General features: G+C 44.3%; 1 protein-coding gene across 6 annotated transcripts in view; it reads left to right on the forward strand.

The window, feature by feature from the left end:
* LOC115383790 (uncharacterized) overlaps positions 1–19,610 on the forward strand; it is a 161,572-nt gene that overhangs the window by 111,364 nt on the left and 30,598 nt on the right. For 3 of the 6 annotated variants that reach the window (XM_030085974.1, XM_030085980.1, XM_030085977.1), the window contains exons 6-7: positions 7,852–9,477; positions 10,058–11,154. The exons of 1 other annotated variant lie outside the window; for it this stretch is intronic. In XM_030085974.1, coding sequence (XP_029941834.1) covers positions 7,852–9,475 — 1,624 coding nt within the window. In that variant the 3' untranslated portion in view covers positions 9,476–9,477; positions 10,058–11,154. Of the gene's footprint in view, positions 1–7,851; positions 9,490–9,612; positions 11,155–19,610 lie in introns of those variants that run through there. 2 more of the 6 variants (XM_030085979.1, XM_030085978.1) reach the window with 2 other exon arrangements.

Consider the following 19,610-nt stretch of genomic DNA (forward strand, 5'->3'; position numbering starts at 1 on the left):
GACTTGTTACGGTAAGGCTGATGACAATAATGCTTGTTTGCCAAACCATAACCCACATGCACTAATATCAAATGCTGTTGATAGTAAACCACTAAAACTGCTCTAACAATTCACATTGCCAATCATTTTTGTAGTCTGATGTCCCTGCTGCTGACACAGAAGGCCAAGGACAAGAAGTCAGGTTCCCCCCATCAGTTGATTATTTCACAAGGCCAAAGCCAGAGACTCTTCTTCCATTTTCACCACAAGCAGAAGGCAGACAGCTCTGTAGTGCAGAGGACATTTTGTTTGATGGAACAAACCGGAAATGGCGGGCATATAATGAACAAACCAAAACACTCTTCTGCTTTCTTTGCATGGCTTATGCTAATGTTGAGACAGCAGCTCCTTTATCACTGATGTGACCACCTTCACCCACGAACACCTGAGAGTCGATGAGCATGAGGGAAGTGACAGTCACAGAAATTGTGCCGAGGCATATTTTCTCCGGTCCTCCTAAAAAGACCATGAAGGACCTTGTCATGGGACCTCAGATGTCACTTCACAGACAGCAAGTCCACAGGAGGCGACAAGTTTTGGAGCGCATCATAGATGTGATCAAGCTCATCGGCAGAAGGGGTTTGAGTCACAGAGGAAAGCAGGCAGAAGCAGCACACACCTTAGATGATGAGACGATTGATCATGGCTGTTTTTTAGAGATCATTCTTTTACTTGGAAAATATGATGTCTGTCTCAAGGAACACCTCACTCTCAATATAGAAAAAAACAAACAAATCCATCAGTCTGACTCTGGATCAGGAGGAGGTAGAGGTTCCCTTGTCACTTTCCTATCAAACAACCATCAACTACATCATCACCACCATCCAATACTATATGAAGGCCACCATCGCCACCGAAATCCGGGAATATTTCTATTCACACTGCTTTTAGTGTGACTTAGCTACTTACCAATCTTTAAATTAGTGAATGACTTATTGTTACAGACTCTTGAACTAACATTTACAATGTGACCTATTAGTTTTAACCCAGGTTTCAGGATGGGAGGATGTGTTATTATAGCTAATGTCATGTTTTGTCTCTCACCCATATAGGCCTGCATGTGTTCCAGAGGGGACCCGGAGAGGACTGTGATCCACATTGTGGATGGTTGTAAACATTTTAACACAATTGACTGACAAAGGTTAAGGTATAACTAACTGTAAGTTTTTATATTGTATTATTGTGTATAGTTGTTTGTATAGTAGCTGCACAGTTTTTATTTTATATAAAGGATAAGTTATCACATGATTATATATCGCTGTTTGTATAGCTGCTTGCTGTGTAGTTTATTTATCTATAATATATATAGAAATAATATTTACATCTATATTGTTCATCTATTTTTAAATAAAACAAACTTTGTGAAATGAACTTATTGTTGTAATTAAGTTGCCCTCTAGTGGTTTACTCATGGTATAGACAGGTGGTGTCACTAACAGACTGGCAAATAGGTAAGCTAAATTCTATTGTACCAACATGCTATAAAATCATAATATACCTGCAGTTATTTTACAGTAAGCTACTTAAAGCTTAAGGTTAATTATTATTATACGATTGTGGTCCAAATTGGTTCTTTTTTCAGCGAGGAACTCAGGAACATGAAACTTGTGTTGCTGGCTGGTTGGTTGCCACACTACGCATGAAGTGGGCCAGTCTGTCCATGTCTCCCGGGCCACTTTTACCCCCCAGTCCGCCCCTGACTGCAGCTAATCTGTAGTCATTAAAATCCATGCTGTGGTGCACACCGGCCGCGGTCCGGCTCCGGAGCCTCTGCGGAGCTCCGGTCTCTTTCCACAGGGATCCTATTTTTCCGCATGCCGGAGCCCCACCCCGTCAATCCAGACAGAAGCAAGTTGGGCGCCGGAAGGAAACGCAATAGTTGTTACAAAATAAGTGATTTCAAGATAAAATCTGTTGTGTTTTTGTCTTAATCTTCTGGTATTTACTTCTTCTGATAGAATACAGAACAAACGACGTGATGTAGTCATTATACGGTTTGGAAGAATGAACGCTTTTGTACTTCGTCACTGCAGGAAAGTCAAATGACTCCAAAATGGCTCAAAACAGCTCTGTGACCGGAGCAGCTCCATGTTGCCAGATTGGGCGGGTTTGTTCCAAATCAAGCGTCTTTATTGAACACGTCGGACGTGTCGATGAAATGATTGTGTTTACGACGTGTTTGTTATTATAAAAATCCTGTTTTAACGTGTATTTTCATCCGAGATGGCGGTTTGGGCTGCTTTCTGTTGAGTGAAACGGGTTTCAAATTGTTAACAAGGGACAGCGACAGATCTGGCAACCTCCTCCAGCAGACTGCAGAGACACCGCAGGCGGTGTGAATCACAGTGCTGCGGTATAGAGTATTTGCAGTCACGTGACCCGGGAGTTGGCAACTGGAGGACCGCCGCCATATTGGAGTGAAAACAACCAGTGATACGCGGTTTCATTACATACAGTAGCACGCGTTCGGTGTTCTTTAATGTTGAAAATGTCGACTGATAAGGAGAGTAGGGATATTGTTGTGTTGTCAGATCAAGTGGACAATCTTGACGTAACACACAAAGACTGATACCGGGAGAAAATACGGATTTCAGGCTGCAGCATGACCCATACTTACTGCCAGCCGCCTGCTCCAGCCATGCACGGCTGAGACTCAAGAACTCCCCGATCTGGAGTACGCCGACATTTATTGTTCTCTAATCGACGGTTCTTCGGCGTACACAAAAGCAGCGATGAAGCCGTTCAAGAGCCTGGATTCATACAAGTATTTTTGTTTCCAGCTTTGTGGGAGCACTGAGACAACACAGACAACTTTCTTGTCAAGTCCAAGGTGTGTAGATCTGCTGACTTACATGTCAGAGTTAAACTCCAGGCCAAAATGGACTTGTTCATCACGGAAGTCATTTAACCTGTTCGGCCCGACAGGTCCAGCAGCTGTCTGCTCCAATCCAACGAGTGTAAAAGTGACTAAAATGCTGTGAGGAGGATTTCTTTCAATTGTGTCTCAAACCAGAAGCCTTAATCTCACTAACTGAACGCTCTAACTGCACTTTGACAGCCGAGTGTTTGTTTTATAACAACTTTAAAATCCAGCTGCAACGATTCGACACGCCCCCCTCACCCGCACCTCCCAACACAAAACGCGACACAATGTAAGATCCGTCTGCTCCACCGCCACATATTTGGTTTCATATGAAACTGAAAATCTACACTTTAAGATGACGCCAGGCAGAATGTTCTCTGAGCCGACCAGCTCCCGTCAGCGGCAAAACAAACCCAAAATCAATCTTCACATTTCACAGCCAGCACCTCAGATCGCATGTTTCTCACACACTTCTTCACTAAATCTCAAAGCTGTTCACACCAAACACAACGTATTTTATTTCCTTACTGCTTTGTGGTCATTTTCCATCTATTCAGGCTCCTCTGACCAAAATTAGCCACATAATCCTCTAGAATAGCGAAAGAGCGTCATACGCCTGAATGTTTGTTTTCACTCCAACATGGCGGTGACTACCCGACATGCATTGCGAGGCCGGGTGTGTGACGTCAGCTGCAAATACTCTATAGTGGACTGCAGCCGGACCGCATCCAGTGTGCATGAGGGGTAAAGCAACACTGCTGCTGTAACTCAAACCTGGAAGGGCTCTGTGGATGTGTAACTTGGTTAAATTAATGATATTAATTGACAATATAAACACACATCACTCTGATCACTCAGTGTCCACTGTTTCCTGCGTAGATGTTTAGCGTGGAGATTTCTCAGTGTTCTTCATTCATTTAAGCCCCTTTTCCACTGCGCAGCTGGTTACGGTACGGGTCGGGTCTGGAAGGATCGGGTCGGTTAAAGCGTACCAGGCACAAATCACGTGTCGCGTTTCCATTTGCGGGGTTCCAGTTGTAATGTAGGCGGGGTGATGAACGGCCACAGGAAGTGACGTCATTACGCACCGGCAAACGTGCCGGCAAAACAAGACATCAGACGGAGGAGTGGAGGAGCTCTGAGGAGCTCTGCTCAGCTCGTAATGTTTCAGTACGGAATAAAATTATATTTCAGTGAAGCGTGAGGCTGTGTTTTGGTCATGGAAATTCGGTAATAAATTATGAAGTCATTGAAAATTAGAGGTGAGAAAGTGTCTGAATCGTGTTGACACTAGATATGTTATGGTCACTGTAGAACTCCAAATCAACCATGGACACTTTATTATCCACGCATTCTGCTGCTCTAAAACATACCTGTACATATTTCTATTCATTATAGCTCCAGTTTTATTTTGGTAGTAGTAGAAGTGTTATAATTTAGATCTGTTGTATATTAAGTTAGATCTTTTCTTTCGCCTTCTATTACTTATTTGCAAATTTCATTTATTTGCAGCCGTTTGTTCAATGAGCCTCCATAACTGAATGTCTCCATGGTGAGATAAATAGTCTATTCTGTTCTATATAAAGCACAGGTCTGCTCACAACTGGGTAAAACTCATAATTTTTTTTTCTGACGGACAACAGTTTTGCTGTTAAAGGTTTAGTTTCAAACCAGTCTTAGGAATTGTGCAGAGACTACATGCTTGTCAACATGAGGCCAGCTCAGAAGAAGAGTTGGTTGATGACGGGAGAATTGTTTTGTAAGGCTGTATTTAGTGTCAGTTGTGTTTAAAGCTGTAACAAGGAAATATTAAATCAGTATTGGCTTCTTCCTACATGTACATGACTCTGGCTCCACCTTACCTTTGGCTCTTCAACAGCAGTCAGACTGAAGTGTGTTTCCGTAAAGCACCCTGTTACTGTAACGTGTCGCAGTGCAGAATTGTCTGAAGTTCATGATAATCACCATATAAAATATTCAAAATATCACCACATACAACCTTTACAAATGAAGTTATTTAATCTCCATTCAGCACCACTACTTAGAAAGAAATGGCAAATGCAAGAACACTGCTGAGCTTGTGTTGAGCAAGAACCAGTGAATTCAGACACATATGGGTGTGAAAACTGTTTTTATTGGAAAGGACATCAACACCACCAGTTGTTGAGCTGCTCCTGTGGGTTCTCGGAGTCTGGACCAGCAGAGAGACCTGCTGCAGGAACGTCTGAAGGCCTGGCTCTGCTGCTGCTGAGAGGCCAAATCAGCCTCATTCAGCCTCGCTGCCCTGCTTCACCTTCAAGGAACTGCAGGTTCAGACGCCGCTCCTCCTCCTGCTGCTCCTCCTGATGGACATGCCGTTCATCACGCTGCAGCTCCCAGCTCACCTGAAGCCTGGATTTCTCTCAGGGGCTCCGTCAGGTCTGGTTGGTGCTCCAGCCTCCTCCTGGGTAAAAAGCAAAGGGGGAAATAGAGCAGTTCAGCAAGACACTACCACCCACTCCCTGCATCCACCCATCAGACCCTGTGGTAGCAGGTGGTGGAGACGTTCCTGGACAGTAACACTGCAGGATGTTATCCAGGGTGTAACTGCAGAGTGTGGTCTATCAGCTGACTGCTCTGCTCTTCTGTAATGGATTCAATATGATCTATTGTCGTTTGTCCAGCAGTTTTTGCTACTTCACCAGTTTGTGTTCACTGTAACACTGGACGAGAGAGAGAGCTGTTCAGCGTAAACATCCACAGTTCACAGAGCAAACTGGAGCTGCAGAAACAGCAGCATAGATTTATTCAGTGCTCTGCATTAATAGTACTGCACACTGGGCCCTGTATCCAGCTGGAGCAGCAGTGGTGAACGTATCAATGTGATACTTGATAAAATTCTACTTGATAGAATACCAGGAAAGATGCTGAATCGTCTCCTGCATTATCTACAGCATGAACAAAGCTGCTCCTCACCTCCCAGCTCCTTGGGCTTCATTACACAGGACAGTCTGGCTGGAGGTGGAGGTGGAGTGGATGCTCCATCCTGACGATGCTACATCTCTCTCCTCCACCCTGGGCCCAGAGGGCGACGACTCCTGATCCAGGAGTGACTCCTGTCCTCCTGCAGAAACGTTTCTCAAACCACACTTAATGCAACAGAAAACGCTACATGGGAGATCATGTACAGTGTATCATGTACAGGGTGCAAAAGCTAACTAGCCTAGCCGCGTGTTGATGCTAACCAGCTAGCGCGCTGCGTGGATACAAATTTAAGACAGAAACCTCAGATTTCAGTGGTGGATAACGGCATGGTAACACTGGTGGTTGTACAGTTCAGAGTTTTAAAACTTACCATCAGCTCCTCCTCAGCCGGGCGGCCGCTCCGTCCTCACAGCCTCCTCTGCTCCACTTGCTGGTCTATGTTCATAACTTCGGTCCATAGCATCAAAACACCGCCGGATCTTCCTCAGGATCCCACTGCAGCTGTTGTGATCCTTTATTTTTATGTAATCGCTCCTCAGTTTCTTGCATTTTGCGCGGTGCTGACCGGGTCTGGAGCCGATGGAGAGCAGCTGCTCTGAGACGACGGTGTTTTTTTTTCCCCATTTCTAACGACACCGTTCGGTTCTCGAACCTCCTCTGCAGTGATGGAAAGCAGCCGCTGCTCCTCCCGTGAAGACCGGTGTTCAGTAGACTTTTTGGAAAGGTTTGCGGAGTTGTCGCGGTGTCCCCGGTAGAACAGATCGTAAGATGGCTGGCTGCTTCGCGGGCTAGCTAGAGTGGCACATGTCACGGACCAATCAGCAGACACGGGTGCTCAAGTCCCGCCCTACCATATCCGGCACAGTACGGGTGGTAGCTGCTCGCGAGCAGGACCGAAAATGGTCGCGGTTGGTCACGGCTCGTCACCCTTATGACGTCACCACTGGCAATGGAAACGCGCATATCCGATCCGATCTTACCAGACCTGAACCGTACCATCACTGTGGAAAAGGGGCTTTACATTTTAGTTTGGAGCAGAACTTCCTGTGTTCTGTATCATAGAGTTTGGTTTAGAGCAGAAAGGTGGATTAATGAGTGGTGAATGTGGAGAACGCTGTGGAGAACCTGGATCCTCTAATGGAACAGAAATGCTAATCACTGAATAGGGGCTATTAATTTAATTGTTAAATTCTTATTACTCTTCCTGGGTTTATTTGCACTAATGGATGTTCAACCGGCTATTTGAAATTTGATCTCAGCATTTAAAACTCCTCTGAGCTGCTGACAACAGACAGAACAGAAATGCTCTTTAACTACTGAAGCGAATGCTAATCATCACTGACTGTACTGCTTGAAGGACTCTTCGCACATCTGGACCTGATCGTTAGAATTACATAAATAAAACAATTTAAAGCCCAAACTTCTCTTAATAACTGCAGTTACAGAGTGGTAACTCACCTGGAGCCGTCGTCTCCTCTCAGCTCTTAATGACTCTTCTTCAGCTTGGTTCTGCTGCAGGGCCTCCCAGACTCTTCAGTACTTTTCTTTCACTTTATTTCTCGCTGTTTGTAACATTTTATGACTCTCTTCTTTCCACCTTTTCACAACAAAAACAAACAGACAGCCTCCATGTCCTCCACTTAGCTTGTTCACTTCCGCTGAGCTGCAGACTGTTTTCCTCCCCACTGAGAACGGTTTCCATGGAGACAAACAAGGCGGGTGGAAACACAACCAAGCCAAGTGGAGAGGAGTGGAGTGGGGCAGAGAAGGGTAGAGCAGAGTAGGGTAGAGCAGAGTAGGGTAGGTGGGACTCTTCCTGTGGGTTTAGATGGTGTTTTCCTTCTTGTAGGCATTGTGGGTCTTGTGGGTCGTTGTAGGTCTGGTTCTTGTGAGTTTATTACTTGTTGTTCATTTCACATGCATCATGTTACATTAAATCTCAATGACAGTTTGGGTTTCAATTTTCTATTTTTTATGTTTTGTAGCATCAGTAACGTCTCATCCAAATATAAAGACCTGCTCTCCAGAAGCACCCTGATCTCAGAAGGAGGACATCCCAAAATCTACCAGTTGAACCCCACGAAGGACAATATTGGCACTGTGGCCAGAATGACTGTTGGAGAGAAAAACCTGAACAGGCCCAATAAAACCATCCTGCTGGTTGGTGAAACAGGAACTGGAAAGTCTGCACTGATCAATGCTCTGTTCAACCACATGATGGGAGTGACCTGGGAGGATGAAGTCTGGTTCCAGCTGGTGGAGGAGGGGGAGAACAGCTCTGATCAGAAAGTGAGTCAGACTCCAGATGTTATGGTGTACCAGATCTTTGGTGATGAAGGTAACGCTCCACCCTACTCTCTGACCATCATTGATACTCCTGGATTTGGAGACACCAGAGGGATTGAACATGACGCCATGATCAGTGAAAGACTGCTGGGTGTGTTTCGAGCAGTGGACGGCGTGCGCAGTGTTGATGCTGTGGGTCTGGTGTTGAAGTCAAGTGTGAATCGTCTGAAAGACGAGTTGTTGTACGCCTTCAACTCAGTGATGTCTCTGTTTGGAAAAGACATGGAGAGAAACATTGTGGCTCTGATGACTCACTCTGATGGACTCACACCTCAAAACGCTCTGAAGGCTCTTGAAGCAGCCAAAATCAAATGTGTGAGAAACAAGAAGATCCAGCTGAGACACTACCTGTTTAACAACCAGCAGAAAACAGAGAGAACAAAGGAAAATGAACGCAGTTTGAAGTTTGCATGGGAAACCTCCGAAAAAGGGATGGACCAGTTCACTGCCTTCTTCGATAAAATAACTCCTCAGAAACTGGATGAAACTGTAAATGTTCTGAATGAACGTGTTCGTCTGACAGCCTGCATCAAAAACCTGCAGGAGCGGATTGATCTGATAGAGAAGAAGAGAAGAGAGATCCAGCAGAAACAGGAAGCTGTGAGAAAATATGAAGAAAAAGTAAAGAAGAATGAGAGCTTCATAGACAGAGTGGACGAGCCGTACAAAGAAAAAGAGGAGATTCCTTCAGGCTGGTTCCTTTTTCTGTATTCAGGAGCTGTCTGCTGCACCTCCTGCGAGGAGAACTGTCATTATCCTGGATGCTCTGTAGCCTGGACTGCAGGATGGTGTGAAGTGATGAGAGATGGCCGCTGTACTGTTTGCAGTGGGAAGTGTCCTGTATCGTCTCATGTCAAAGACAACTGGAGATATGTCACTAAGACAAGGGAAGTTGAATATACCAACGAAAAGATGAAAGAGGACCATGAGAAGTACAAGTCAGCTGGGGCTAAAGGAAAAACCCTGCTGGAGAGTCTGAAAGACCAGAAGAAGAAGATGGAGGAGGAGAAATCAAAGCTGCTGGATGAAGCCTACCAACATGTTCTCAGTCTGGAGGAAATCGCCCTCAACATCAACTCAGTGTCCACCTACGTCCACTATGACTTCCTGATCAAGAAAATGTTAGAGAGAGGAGACCAGGAGAAGGTCCAGAAGCTGGAGGAGATGAAACGTCGAGTGGAAGAAGGAAGCCAGTCAGTGGCAGCCTATGTGTGGAATAAAATGAAGGGAATCCCATCCCGGAGGAAGAAGGAAAAAGAGTAGAGGTGAGTGTTCAGGTGGGCTTCAAGTGTTCTCTGATGTTCTGTAGATATGAAGAAGAGAAAGATGAGTTCCATCGAAGACCTGTGTTGATTTTAAATGAATTTTTTTTTTTTTTTTTAACTTAATCTGCTTTCCAGAGGTGGAGGAAGCTAAAGCTGTCTTCTTTGAAGCTAGTGTAATTAGCCTGGAAGCTATCATGGAAGCTAATGGCTAACTGGGAGGTCAGAGTCCACAAACACTTTCAGACTGGTATCAGTTTTCTTTCTCTACTGAGTGAAGCTAATGCTAACTGATCCTGGTGATCTTTAGCTTCCTGCCTCAGTTTGAAACTTGATTCTCTGAAGTTTTACTTCACAGTGACTGAAACTTTCCTGAAGCTTTGCATCTGGAGGAGTTTGATCTGAGTTCTACCTGGAACTGTGGTGTATGTTAACAGGGTTCTACTGATAACCGTACTTTATTAACAAGGTTCTACTAATGGCCTCAGCTTCTTTAACAAGGTTCTGCTGATCACCTTAGCTTCTGAACCAGGTTCGTTGAAGGTTCTTGTCTGTATTCATTGCTTTATGTTCTTTTCAACAGGAATACGCCTGTTGACGACTGTTGGAGTGAAAACAGGGACTCAGTGATTCATGAACCAAAGGTCCTTCTGGACTTTCTGGTTCCTCTAGATCTTCTGGACCTTTTTAACTTTCAGAACCTTCTTGACCTTCTTTATCTTCTGAACCTTTTTTTTCCCTTTTGACCTCCTGGGCCATCTTGGCCTTCTGGATTGTTTGGTCCTTTTGAACTTCTTGACCCTCTGGATCTTCTGGACCTACTGGTCCTTCTAGACCTTCTGGATGCCTTGCTGTCCTGATGACATATCTTTCTTGTTTTCTCTAATGGAAAAGAAATGTAAAAGTTTTTTAAGAAGCTACATTAATTCCAACAATAGATCTTCATGTTTTATGTATCGTTCTGATAAGTCTCATGATTTACTCTTGATCGTTTCCACTTTCACATTCTCTTCATTCAGTGTAGTTGAAGGCATTAAGTTTAAAACCAGTGAAAGTAAATATATGATATATTAGGAAAGGATGTGTTGAATCATATTTCCATATATGTTTCATATCAACTTTGTAGTTTTCAGCTAAATGTCTGTTTTTCATGGATGAATAAACACCATTACGTATATGTAGGTTTTCTGGATTGTGAAAAGTGCGTAGAGACAGAGATTTTGCTTTTGTTATATGTTTTCTATAAGTTCATTATATGTGATGTGATTAAAATATCCTGGAACATAATGACACAGTTATTACCACTAGCAGACCCAGAGCTGACCAGTTGGTGTTTCTACCCATCATACCCAGAGAGCAGCCGAATGGCTCCACAGGTTCTGAGCTGGACTCCCTGCTGAAGGGTGAACGAGGAGATTACTGATGAAAAACTGAAAGGGAAGGAGTGTTGCTCTGCCTTCTCTTGGCTGAATCAGTGTAATGTAACTAGAGAGAGGTAGAGGGTTCATCACATCATTATTTTCCTGAGCAAGCATCGTAACATTTACAGTCACTGCACGTTAAAGCTAGGGTTGGCGATCTTGGAAAACTAGCATGCAGCACGAATGTAGCATCTCCCCAAGGCTCCACCCAGCTCCCACCCCATTGGTGGAGCTCTGTTGGGAGCGGAGACGCGGAAACGTTCCGCGCGCGGTGCGCGCAGCACTTCCGCGTCCAGTGCGTTCCTGGCGTAACCTGTTCTCAGCGCTTCGTTTCTTCGTTTTTCTGTATTTGCACTATGCCAAGTATGGCGCACTCACCGGTAAGTAAAGCCCCAAACATTCTTCTCCGCCGTTCTGCGACGACGCTCCGTCCTTCTACGCGCGCACTGAACCAGGGTCAGTGCACGCCATTGACATGTACGCGCAGGGGGCAGGTCGAACGGCGAAGGGATTTGATTGGTTTAAAAAAAGGTGTCCCGTCAAGGCTATTGGTTGCTGTTTTTCCCGTTTTACTCCTGCTGTAGATAGCGGATATTTTCCAAACTACTTTAAGAACACGCCATGAATTGTTTCCCATCGGGTCATAAAGATCATTTTAACCAGTATTAAAAAAAAAAAATCTCATTCAAATCGCCAACCCGCGCTTTAAATTGTTGGTATTTTTATTGTCAGTTATGATTTCTAGTGTCAGAATCAGTCAAATGAATGTGTGATTGCTTTTCAGTGAATGAAACTCACAGCGGAAGTTTCAATAGATTTTCATTTTTATTTCATTTTAGTTTTGATTTTTTATTCATTACTTTTATGTTTAGAACTATCATGTCAGCTCATTGAATCAAATATCATTTTGTAACCCTGCTCATATATAATCCCATGCATGCAGACTGTTTAATCAATAAAGCTTTGTTGTGACTGAGATGCAGACATTATCAGCTTCTGCTCGCTGCAAAGAAGTGTGGTGAGTTCACTGACATCTCGCCTGACTGGATGGTGTGAAGAACTCACTTGAGATCCCAAGTGGCAGGAATAGAAAGCTTGTTTGAATGTGCCATTGTTTATTGTGGTAACTGAGGCTGAGTTGGTTTCCTTGGTAGACAGGAACACATGTCAGAGCAGATTATGTTGGATTATGTTGGACCAGTTGTGTCTCAGATGGAAATGTTTGGAGTTTCTCCCTGCAGTTGATGATGTGTGCGTGCATTAGCAAGTAAGTGCATATCTGTGAGGATATTTTTGATTATATATATATTTCAGAGGTTGGAGATTGGAGCCTGATCAAGTCATCTCCATGCCATGTTTTTGCCCTCACCATGTACCACAGACAAGCTGACGAGCAGGGTTGATTAGATGCACCTGGCGTGGTACATGGTCAGAGCAAAAACATGGCATGGAGATGACTTGATCAGGCTCCAATCTCCCACCTATTTGCTTGTGCACAGAGATTCTTGCCCGTGGAAGTAGTTAAATTTATGTTTGTATCTTTGTATCCTCAGTTAATTACCGTGCACGAATGAGTCAGCTATATGTGAAACTGCTATTGATTTCTTTGTATCTTTGTATCTGCATTTCAGAAACCACACACGCTACGTGTATCTTGATTAATAAACACCTGAAAGACAAACTGGCCTGGTCATTGCTTCTGAGGACTATATATCATGTTCTAACCAGACATACTGCAGCGGTTATCACCCCAAGAATCACTAATACCAGCACATACTGAACATCATCTTTCTAATCATTGAAGAAATTCAAGTCATACATTCATACATACATGGATTCGCAATGCTCGATGGGTAATATTGAGCCATCAAGGGACCATCGATGCTCACTACTTTTTGACATGCATTGTGGGAAATTTCTAGTGCCCTTCTTTTTTGCTATCTGGACATTCGTACAGCCCTACAGATGGCGTCTTCACTCTGTAGAGTGAGAAAATTCTGCACTCTCCTCAAACAAATGCAACTGGAGAGAGAACCGTTTGAGATAGAGACAAAATGACTTGATTGTGGGCGTCACAACAAAAATCCCTACATTTTGAGGTACAATTTGTGAAAATTGAGCCAGAAATGTGGCCTCGGGGATGAGAGAGAGAATTTTTTTGGTATAAATCCAGAGCCTCTGCCAATACACACCCATTATAAACTCCAAAAATGGCTGAAATTCTATCCGTACTTGAAGGCTCACAGTTTTGAAGGTGTGTCTTACTTGAGTGGGGCTTCTTGCCCTGCTGAATGGAAGAGGTTAGGATTGAGTCCAACCTGCTGAAGAAAAGCGTGCAGAATAAAAATGGCTAATGTCTGGAAGAGGTATGAACATTTGGGTAAAATAACCATCTGGACAGAATTGACACGCCCGACCAAAGACACTGATGAGGATGACCACTGTGACACTCGCCGCCTCGCCTGGTTTCATGAAACAGTGACATTTTCTTTATCACGTTTTTGTGCTTTTTAGTAACTGTAACCCCCAGAATAAGGATGTGGTATTAAAATGGGAAAAGTCCAGATGTGGTGCCTTGTCATTACTGGGGAATAACTCGCTCTTGTTAAAATTTGAATTTTTAGCCTGAGATTGTTCCACAGTCGTTCAGCAACATCAAGGCGTGAGGAAGAGAACGTTGTTCCACGCTTCCTTCACATGTCTCCTGAGTGTCTTCTGAGTCCAGCTGTCACTGCTGCCTTCATGTGAACGACCGAGTTTCAGTTTTCTTTACCTCGCTCCAGTCACCTGAACGCAGCAGCTAACTAGCGGAGGAGAAAGTGTGTAGAAACCGGAGAGGAGCCGGTGTTTTGAAATAACTGGTTTCCCTTTTAATTGGCAATTGGGTTTCTTTCCCTTGTTGCTGATAGATGTTAAAAACCAGACAAAAAGCCGTCAGACCTTTAATGAGTCTGATTTCAATACTGACTGATTTCAATACTGACTGATACTAGCAGCAAAAGCAGGAAATGCTAAAGGAAGTCGGTCACTAGTTAGCAAGGAAGCCAGTTAATTTGAAACACCGTATGGAGCGCTTTATCAGAGGTTTCAGCAATGGAACACACACACACTCATGGGTTCCACGGCGAGGGGTTCTATGGTGAGGGGTTCTACAGCAAGGGGTTCCATTATGAGGTCAAAGAGCACTGGGGTCAAAGGGCAGCCTTGGCGAGCAGCAGGGAGCCTGGACAGCTGGCAGTAGGGTGACGGCCTCTGGACACAGTGTTTTCAACAAAGCCAGTCTGATCTCTGGAAGGATGTTCTCCAACCAGCTGACAGGAAGTTTCAGGGTACTTTCAAAAAGTGGTTGTACCCCGTTTCCATGGAGATGGAGCATTTTCAAAAAGTGGGATGTTCAACAGTAGCTTTGTCAAAAAGGTAAGTTTTCCCTCATTCCATGTAGAGTATTCTTTCGTTTCCATGGAGATGGAGCATTTTCAAAAAGTGTACTGTATACTGTTATATTGACATATTGCAATATTGACATATTGTAATTAGTGCTGGACAACGATTAAATCTCTTTGTCTTGCCGCTTCTGCATTCTGGGCAGAACCATTTACCCTTTGGGGTTTTCTTGATTTCCATGCAGCCGAAATGGAACCACTGAATTTTGCAGTTTTCACTGTCACAGCCCACAATAGGCAGTGTTTCTTCTCCTGGGCATACACACCATTTTGGAGAAGAACCAGGCGTCTTCAATCTGTTGTTTATTTCTGGGGGGAACTTGATGGGAGACAATCGCGTGACACTTTTTGTTGTGAAGTACCACCAGGTAGCTCCAGCATAATCACCTGGTGGAAAAAAAGCTGCAGCACTGACTTTGATTTTGTCCCAGAGGGCTGCATCTGGGAAGATCCGCTCGTAATGAAACTTTGTCTCTGTCCACACAACAAAGTCAGCATAGGTGGCACCACACACAAATAGTTGTGTCTGTACCTGGTCGTGGTAGTGCTGGTAGGTTCCACCATTGCCCACTGAGGTCAGGCAGCTGCCCTGGGTGGGATCTTTACTGCAGTCGGGGCATTTAATCTGGAGGACCCCTGACCCACAACACTGGCATGTAATGACAGCGTCAGGTGTGGCACCAAATTCTGGAAACAGGGGGTTGATGACCAAACCAGAGTCACGTACTATGAGTTCAGTGTGAAACTGTGATGCTTGATCCTCGTAGTCCCGGCGTGCAGCTGCCTCATGAGCACAGCCCCACTCTGTCACAGCCGATGGAAATTTTGCCTGATCAGGATAGCAGATCTTTTTTATCAGGCTCAGAGAGGGCCTCTGCAGCGAGGTTCGGCAGGCTGCCTTCATCACTGATGCTGTGATGTGGCCAGCTCGAAAACTGTGCCACAACTTGGACTTTGACTGATTTCTGGTGGCTGCTTCGACTGCTTTGGCCCCTTTACTGGAGATGTTGATGTGTAGAGTCTGACAGTGCTCTATCAATGATGTTATGTCCATGTCGCAGCACACATCAGACTGCAAATCAGTCAATGGTTTTGGGAACTGTGGCTCACTTACTTTTGGTTGGAACTGGACTTTGAAAGGTGCAGACACTGTAAGGATTGCTGTTTTCCTACCCAGTGCATTCAGTGAATTAAAAAATGCCTGCTGCTCATTCTGTGAGGGCTGTGAAACGTCACGGGACATGGGCACCGGGACATTTTTGGATGACTTAGGAGTTTCGGTCTCCAATGCAGCCTCAGAGAAACGTCTTCTGCGAGTCCGTGAGGATGAAAAGTCAATATGTGACACAGGTGCTGGGGCAACATCCTTCACACCACCAGGAAGTAGCCAGTACGCTTTGTCTGCGTGACAGTTCTCGATTGCCGGATTCTTGTGGCACCCTATAGACAGAACAGCACAGCTGCAGTGTGGGTGCATGTGACTCTAAGCCCAGCCTTACAGTCACAGTTAGCTGTCATCACTGCTCCGTCCTTGTTAACCAGGATCCAAGGTGAAGTGGGATACTTCTGATGCTCTGGGAATGATGAACCTGCAAAAGAGAAAAGTTTGTTACAAGAAGTTGAAGTTATTACAGTCAAGCTTAATGCACATTTTAAAAAAAGACAAAAAACAATCTGGAAAAAATTTAAAATTGGGAACAATGTTACATCTCATACTATTTGTATCTTGTTCCTGTTAGTTTCAGTCAAGGTTGACTTTGCACATTTCATTTTAGAGAAAAAAAACAAAGCTCGAGAAGCGATATTACAGGGAGCAATGCCCCATAAACATTACACACATCGCATCCGACACTGTGCTGGGATGTAAGATGGCGTAAACTGGTGGCATCTGGCCTAACATGAGGCTATGACATGCCATGTCTCCTCTTCTGTGTAACACAACATGGGAGTGTGTCTGTTTGTATGTGCGTGTATGTGTGTACACCTGTGTGTGTGTGTGTGTGTGTGTGTGTGTGTGTGTGTTTGTGTATGTGTGTGCATACTTGGTCAATGGTGCAGTTTTTGTTCGTTTTTGTTTTTGTGACTGATTTTACTGTTCAACACTTGTTGGCCGACACTGCAGCAGCTCTACAAAACACTCAACGGCATTCATTTTGTCGGACCTTGCATTTTTCATGAGGCTGCTCACACTGCTGTTGTAAACCTGGGACTGCTTTTGGCTTTGCCTGTTTAACCTTACTGACACCCAACCGCACACACCTGAACCACAACACTGAACACTTACCTCTTCTCACGCAAACATCCTTGACTTCGGTGGCTTCGACGTGTGTGATGCAGCCAGACACAAACTGATTGTGAGCTTCCTTCATGTCCTCAGAGGGTTTGGCGAGTAGACCAGGTAATTAGCGATGTTGAACTACGTGATGTCGGGCCATTTGTCCTCTTTCCGGGTGAATTCCCTGCTTGGAATCAAGGTACGGATCAAGGTAATCAATTGCCTTGCACTTTCCCCAATATAAAATCCGATCTTCTGTGCTCAACAGCCCGCAGTAATCCATCATTGTCTTGACGTGTTTACAGCACTGTGTATGTCCTCCAACATGGTGGCCAAAACTGTTGCTCAGCAACCGATGACGTCATTAGGAACACCCTATTGAAAATAGAAAGAACGAATGATACACGGATTCTACACATAACCGGGGGTCAGGGTTTAGCGAAATAAAGGTCCAACGTGAAAACCAAACAGCTCATGTAAATAATACTTCCACTTGCAGCTAGGAAACAATATAGAGTTGCATGAAAAACATTAATAGGAAAGAGAAAAAAAATGCACATTATACACATTCTGTTGCTAAATCTGCACAGAGCAGAACTCATCTTATTTTGAAATGCGATGCTATAAATAATTGAACATTTGCCTGCCAAATTGTTTCCAAGTGGCAGAATGAGGAGACTGCAAGAACTCAGAGACCGGCTTAACACAAGTTTTGACCGAGTTATGAACACCGAGATGGAGGAGGAAAGAAGTGGAGGACTAGTCGAAAGGTGAGTTTATTGCCATTTTATGTATTACTGTAGATTGGAATGCAATGTGGCTAGATTTATTACTCACTTTGGTTTAGTCACCAATTAATGAGCATCTTCTATTTTAAGGATGTTTTAGGGCGTTAAGTAACGGGGCAGTGATTAACATAACCCCGCCCTGCTCCTGTATATCTTCAGTGCATTAGCCTCAGTGGTTTCCTGCTAGCTCTCGAGTCTCAGAAAGCATCAGTGAACTACAGTTTGCAGCTAGCTAGCTAACTAACCAACTAAGTACTCATGTCTCCTCCATGTTTGTGCATCTCCCCCTGCCTGCCGTTAATCCTCCTGCCCCGCCTGGACCTGCTGCCGCTGTCAACAACTCTCTCAATCAACCAGTGAGTCTCTTTCATTTTCTGCTGATGTTAAAATAGTAGTCGGTTAGTTAATTTAGTCAATACAGAGGTTTAAAAAAAAAAAAAACGGGAGTAAAGCAACACTCTAGTGTGACTTCACATTATGTCAATTAGCATCATATTCATGTAAAGCTGTGTTCACACCACCAAATGATTTCTGTGTTTTTGCATCCAAATGTATTTGAAAACAATGGGGAAAGCTAGTTCACTGGCGGCGAAAATCCCGGCAGCGCGTCACACGCGTTTTTGCAACGCATCAGCCGTAAGGAGATTGTCCTTCTTTCGGCTGAGTCTATGGCTTCTACTGCTGTGCTCCGGTATGTCCTTCCACGGAGCACTGCGCATGCGCAGGCAGTGTTGCCAACTCCCCAGTAAGAAAAGTCGCTATAGACCTTTTTCACAAAAACCGGAAATACGCATCCCGTGGGTGACTTTTCTTCCGGTCCAGCACCAAGTCCATTCATTTTCTCCGAGATGGGTTGCGTTTTCAGTGCTTGTCTCCAACATTTCCCCAGCATTTCCTTCGCTGATGTGGAAAGGATGGTGGAAGAGAAATCGGTGACAAAAAAGTCAAAGATGAAGAAAGGATACAAGCTTTTCCACGAAAACTTCATAGAAAAACACAAAGGTAAGTAGAGATTTAGCATGTTAGCCCAAGTGCTACTGAACCCTAGCGACTGTATTTAGACATACTTTTTCATGTGTAGATCCTGATAACCGTATCCGAACATTTAAGTTTCATTTGCAGCATGACGACAACCGTTTGTTCTCTTTCTGGCTGTTTCGGTGAATGTCTTTCAGATATGATATTAGACGAATGCTATCGTTGATTAGCCCAACAGCTAACAGCATTAGCTCTCAGCTAACGTGTTTTTGTGCGTGTCTTATCGTCATCGTAGTATCAGATGCATTAAAAAGCCAGGTGACAGTGAGGGCAAGGTGCTGCCGGTCGTAGAGGAAAAGCCAGGAGCCTCATAAACCAGGGGTTTGACCACAGAGAGCAGAAGTTCCTGCAATTGCAGCTGCTGCTGCAGCTCTCTGCTGACATGCTGTCCGTCCCAGCCTTATCTTATACAGCAGCCTCGACTCCGCTCTTTTTCTTTGTCATTTTATTTCAATTCATTCCATAGGTTATAAGTCTCTACTGCTGTTATCTGCTTTTATAATAGATCTGTGGCCAGAAGAGAGCATCCCCACTCAACCAAACCAGCTTTGTGTGGTGTATTTCTATTGTACTGAATAAAGTCGTGTCTGTGTGTGTGTGAAAATATATTGTAAAAGTTAGTTATTTTGGGGGATAAAAAAGGGTCGTGGTGGTGCACTACAGAGCCCCTTACCATCAGCTGTTACCATCTCTTACCACTGACAGTGAGGTATCTCCATGATGTCATGTTCATCATTCTGATCCATTTTTGTACAGATGACGCTTGCTGTTGACAGTGGACGTCTGATGGCGTTTTCCTGTAGCTGTGCAGCAGGAAGAGGGTTTTTCAACCACACTGTGGCCCTGCTTCATCAGACAGCGCATTACACACAGTATGGCCTGCAGACTGTCCTCCATCTCTGGCCTGCACAAGCAGTCTACAACAATGGCACAGAGCGAGGACTCAGGTGGTGTTTAATAAGGTAGTTTATTTACTCTGTTTTCATGAAGTGCTTGTGTTTACCATATGTTGTCTTTTTTGTTTGTGTCCTGAAATTATTAAAAAAAAAAACAACAGACACAGACTGTGTATTACTATAATTCTTTGCAAAAATTAGCATATTTCACCGTTGGTTTCAGTGAATTCATCCAGAACCTGTGAGTGATGTGGTGTGAAAGCCAACAGCAGCTG

This window comes from Salarias fasciatus, assembly GCF_902148845.1.
Source record: "Salarias fasciatus chromosome 23 unlocalized genomic scaffold, fSalaFa1.1 super_scaffold_20, whole genome shotgun sequence".
Classification (NCBI taxonomy): Eukaryota; Metazoa; Chordata; class Actinopteri; order Blenniiformes; family Blenniidae; genus Salarias; species Salarias fasciatus.